At 45.1% G+C, this 5405-nt stretch overlaps 1 protein-coding gene across 1 annotated transcript in view; it reads right to left on the minus strand.

Annotated features, from left to right (window-relative positions):
* Positions 1–4799, minus strand: part of Chek1 (checkpoint kinase 1) — a 19717-nt gene extending 14918 nt beyond the window's left edge. Inside the window, exons 1-5 of the mRNA XM_028755814.1 lie at positions 4675–4799; positions 3930–4011; positions 2419–2642; positions 1274–1338; positions 1117–1186 (exon numbers count right to left, since the gene is read on the minus strand). Coding sequence (XP_028611647.1) covers positions 1117–1186; positions 1274–1338; positions 2419–2642; positions 3930–3994 — 424 coding nt within the window. The 5' untranslated portion in view covers positions 3995–4011; positions 4675–4799. The remainder of the gene's footprint in view (positions 1–1116; positions 1187–1273; positions 1339–2418; positions 2643–3929; positions 4012–4674) is intronic.
* Between the last annotated feature and the right edge of the window lie 606 nt (positions 4800–5405).

Raw genomic sequence — 5405 nt, forward strand, 5'->3', positions numbered from 1 at the left:
AGAGAGAGAGAGAGAGAGAGAGAGACTTGAGAGGCTTGAGAGACTTGAGAGACAGAGGCAGGTGGATTTCTGAGTTCGAGGCCAGTCTGGTTTACAGAGCTAGTTCCAAGACAGCCAGGGATACACAGAGAAACCCTGTCTTAAAGAAACAAAATAAATAAATCATTCTAAAAAGAAGAAAAGACAGGGCTGGAGAGACAGTTCAGTAGTTAAGAGTGCTAACTGCTCTTCTAAAGAATCATGTTCAAATCCCAGCACCCACATGGTGGCTAACAACTATCTATAACTCCAGCTCTGAGAGGTCTCAATACCTTCCCCTTTTGGTCTCACCAGCACTGTGTGCACGTGATGGAAAAGTTATGTAATTGTAATCTCAAAAAATAATAAGACATATACAAAACAGAGAAGTGAAATAAAGAAGATACTAATAAGAAAGGAAGAAGTCATATTAATCTATTTAATCTAGATGGCATTATCTTATACATACTCTAAGCCCTCTAGCAGAAAATTCTTAGATCTGGTAAGTATTTCAGAAGGGTAACATCATGGTTTGAATATGCTTGGCCTTGATGATAATGGACTGAACCTCTGAACCTGTGAGCCCCAATTAAATGTTGTCCTTATAAGAGTTGCCTTGGTCATGGTGTCTGTTCACAGCAGTAAAACCCTAACTAAGACAGGTAGGAAGATACAAAATCAATAAGCAAAAACTAGTAGCCTTTCTATACATGCACAACAAACTCGGGGGGAGGGGAGCGGGAATCACATTCACAATTTGCTTTTTAAAAAATAGGAAAAACAAGACAACAATAAGACCAAACCAACATTAACAAGGGCTGGAAAATGATTCAGCAGTTAAGAGCTCTTCCAGAGGTACTGAGTCCAGTTCCCAGCAACCACATAGTGGTTCACGACCATCTGTAATGGGATCTGATGCCCTCTTCTGGCAGGCAGGTATACATGCAGAGCACCCATGCATTAGATAGATAGATAGATAGATAGATAGATAGATAGATAGATAGATAGATGATAGAAAGAAAGAAAGAAAGAAAGAAAGAAAGAAAGAAAGAAAGAGAGAAAGAAAGATAGATAGAATTAACAAAATATTAATCTTACCCCTTTCATCCAATAGGAGGTTTTCTGGTTTAATATCCCTGTGAGTTATTCCAATTCCATGAAGATAAACCTAAGTGGGAGGTCAAAATAGTAACATTTAGCAACTCACATTATTGATGCTAATTTTAAGCAAGGTAAAAGAGGCTGTAGTACCTACCACCCCTGCCATGAGTTGGTGGAAAAACCTCTGAGCATCTTGTTCAGGCATCCCTATGTCTGGCTCTGTAAGAAATAATTATTGATAGTCGACTGAAAGATTATAATTAGGCATCGACCAGATAGGCTCCTAATTCATATCTCACTACGTTTGTACTTAAGCAAACAGAAACTTATGCTATCAAAAGACTGAAGTCCATTAAATACATCACTAAATAACTCACATCTTCCTAGATGCTAAATAGTAAAAACAAGCTAACATCACGGGAAAATAATTTAAAAGTATCAAAGAATTTTAATCTTATACTAACCCCAACGGACTTCATTTCCTTCAAATGTCTCCCTACTTCTTCTAAGCACAAAGTTCGGGGCTGGAGGGGCTGGAAAGACGGCTCAGCAGTTAACGAGCACTGGCTGCTCTTCCAGAAGATCAGGATTGGACTCTCAGCACCCATATGACTCACAACCCTCTTGTCAGCTCCAGGGGATCCAGTGCCCTCTTCAGGCCTCTTATAGCATCAGACATGCCTCCACAGGCACCAGGCATGTGCGTGGTACGCAGAATATAAAGAATAGGCTTTGAGACCAGGACCTTCCCCAACTTTCAGGCTCACTTCCACTCTTGGCAATGCCTTCCTTGTCTTTCTTTTCTTTTTTTTTTTTCCTTTTTAAAAAGCATGTCTCGGAGGCAGAGGCAGGTGGATTTCTGAGTTCGAGGCCAGCCTGGTCTACAGAGTGAGTTCCAGGACAGCCAGGACTACACAGAGAAACCCTATTTCAAAAAAAAAAAAAAAACAAAAAAAAAAACACGAAACAAAACAAAAAAACCACAAAACAAAACAAAAAAATGCAGCTGAGATCGTTGGGTGGTGATGATGCACACCTTTGATCCCAGCACTCAGGAAGCAAAGGCAGATAAATCTATGAGTTCAAGGTCAGCCTGGTCTACAGGTGTGTTCCAGGACAGCCAGGGTTACCAGGAGGAACCTTTTCTCTAAAAACCAAAAAACACAGCTGAAAACGTCGTTTAGTAAGCCAGTTGAAGGGCATGTAGGAAGACTGTGGGTGGGTTTAATCTCCAGCAACACACACAACGTATAAACTTGTTCAGTAAAATAATTATCTTTTCCATTATCTTTTCCGTACCTATTCTATCAAAGAGTTCTCCTCCACTACAGTACTCCAGAAAGAGATACTGGATAGTGCCTTCCCTCCTGTGGCCGTAGAATTTCACTACATTCTCATGATTTAACATCTTATTGATGCAGATCTCTTTCTTAATATTTTCTGGACAGTCTATGGCCCGTTTCATGTCTACAATTTTCACTGCAACGGCTTCTTCGGTTATTCTGTTCACGGCAAGCTGAACTCTTAAAGAGAGAGAGAGAAAGAAAGTTACATTTTTCACCTCGGAATTCCATTTCTCCTAAATCTTTAAAAGATTAGTGATACTTTGAGACCAAGGACAAATTGAAGACACAATCACCCCGCTGGTCAGGCTGTTCATGATAACAGGGAGAAAGTTAAAAAAAAAACAATTTGGAGAAAAACCACAGAATGTACTAACTAGTAACCAGTAACCAGCTGTGTCCTTCACAGCCCTGGATAAACATAGCCCACCAGAAATAATTGCCTGAGTGAGTGTGGCCAATAAGTTTAAAGGCTAAGCAAAGTGTCCAATTAGGTTTAGACAAGTTTTGGTGTATGCTAAAGTATAAAAGGTGTGTGCTTCAGAAATTTGGGGTCCTTCCTCCTTCGAGAGTGAAGTGACTCTGACGAGTCAGGATAAAAATTCCTCTTGCTGTTTGCATCAATCTCCAAGTCTCTGTACACTTCGTGTCCCGGAGTTGAGACTTTCAGGTCCAACAACACACGCCTGTAATCCCAGCCTTCTAGAGACAAAAGGGTCCAAGTTCAAGCCTAGCCTGGACTACAAAGAAACTTTCAAAGAAAAACAAACAAAACCCTAGCAGGGAGTGGTGGCACATGTCTTTGACCTCAGCACTTGAGAAGCAGAGGCAAGCAGAGGTCTTGGAGTTTGAGGCCAATGAGACACTCTCTCTACAAACAAAACTAGGGGGAGGAGGGGTTGGCTCAGGTTCAAGGCCCACTATCGAAAAAGAGGAGGAACAGGTGTAGACACCTAACTTCACTCACTCAGAGTCTTGATTTACAAATGCGAATATTTATACTCTGTGCCACTTGAAATAAAGGATTTTTTTTTTTTTTTTTTTTTTTTTTTTTTTTTTTTTGGTTTTTCGAGACAGGGTTTCTCTGTGTAGCCCTGGCTGTCCTGGAACTCACTCTGTAGACCAGGCTGGCCTCGAACTCAGAAATTCACCTGCCTCTGCCTCCCAAGTGCTGGGATTAAAGGCGTGCGCCACCACCGCCCGGCTAAGGATTTTTTTTAAGTGTGTACTCAGATGGAAAATTGAAGCAAGCAAACAGGTAATGTTTAAATTAGGGAGAACATGGAGATGGCTATAGGCAGGTGAAGCGGCTTTCTTGTCAGGCCTGATCTGAGTTCAGTCCTCTGAACCTTCGGCGGAACCAACTCCTGCAAGTTGTATTCTGACCATGCATGCACCATGCCAGAACACACACACGAACGAACACACACACAGCAATAAAAAATTAAAACGAGGCCTCAAACTTACTCTCCATAGGCACCTTCTCCCAAAGTCTGCACCAAATCCCAGTCTTCCACAAAAGGCACTGCCATGACTCCAGGCACAGCGACTGTAAAATGCGGGATCCCAGAAAAACTCTCATCACCTGTAATGCCATTGAGTCACGTCTCCTGCCATGATTCCGCAAGGCTTTATTTTTCCCTTACATCTGATCCATAGTTACCCAAGTCGTTAACACTAAATTTAAACGTTTTGTCCCGTGTATCATAAATCCTGTTTCCACGATTGTCCCCCTCCGCCTTTATGCAAAACTGAAAACTTGCTTGGCTCCCAGGTTGGAAGACAAAAGCTTTCGGGTGAATGACCGGGAATGGGCGTTGCGGGCAGGGCAGGGTGCGGGGGTCGGGGTGGGGGGTTGGGGGGGGCAGCTGGGTGTAACTACGGTAATTACTGCCAGGGCAGCCCCTCCTCCCACCCGCTCACTTCCAATTCCCACCCCAACGGCACGTGTCCCCGGCCCCGGGAGGGGACGGGGCGGGGCCAAGCCGCGGAGAGAAGAGGAAGGCAGGGACCCCTAGAGCCGGAAAGGCACGCGATTCCCGGAGCCTTACGATCGCTCCGGTCCCATTACGCCGGAGAGCCCGCGGGCCACCGGCTCCAGCCCCGCGCTCCGGGCGACCCTCCCACCCCTCCGCTCGTCTGGACCAGTCCCTCACCGTGCCCCTCCACACTAATCAAGCCCTCTGGGTCCTCGGCTGGAGTTCTTTCCCACCGTCCAGGTCGCCCTTCTCACCAAGAAGTCCTTTGCCAGCTGCCACAGGGATCCAAGTGCACAGCTTTTCCCGCCAAAACCTGATTGCGTCATGCCGTCGCAAAAGCGCACACCTTTGCCGTAAAGCGGGCCGGCGCGCGTTGTCCTATCCCGGGCTCAGCAGAGAGTGACCCAGCCAGGGTCCCTCCAAGGACTGGCTGGAGTTCCTATGTGGCCGTAGTAAGACACGGGCTGATGAGATTTGGTATTGACGACTGCTTTGGGGAGAACTGATCTCTAAGTCCCAGATGAAATGGCATCGGGCGTGTGCTACGCCTTGCGTTGCTCCAGAGAGGCATCGAAGCCTCCATCCAGACTGTGCATCAGTTGGGCCCAGGTCAAGGACCCGGGTTCCTTGCCGCTCAGCCTGCAAAGACTGCACCGCTAACTATGTCAACCGACCTGCTCGTGACCTCGGAGCCCTTGGAAGGAAGGGTTTATGCGGCTCAAACTAAGCGCTACAGAGTGCTCTGTAAACTCTCACGTGTGCCCCCCTTAGTATTCGAACTGAGAAGCTAGCAACTGCTGTTGGAATTAATTCTGAAAAAAAAAAAAAAATTTTTTTTTTTTTTGAAGGAAAGCAAGTGTGGTGGTGCATGTCTGTAGACTTAGAATTTGGTTAGCGTAAGCAAGAAAATCGTGAGTTCAGGGCAAATTGAGTTATACAGGGTTAGTCTTAGGAAAAAAACGAA

This window comes from Grammomys surdaster, unplaced genomic scaffold, assembly GCF_004785775.1.
Source record: "Grammomys surdaster isolate TR1022 unplaced genomic scaffold, NIH_TR_1.0 126086, whole genome shotgun sequence".
NCBI classification, from domain to species: domain Eukaryota; kingdom Metazoa; phylum Chordata; class Mammalia; order Rodentia; family Muridae; genus Grammomys; species Grammomys surdaster.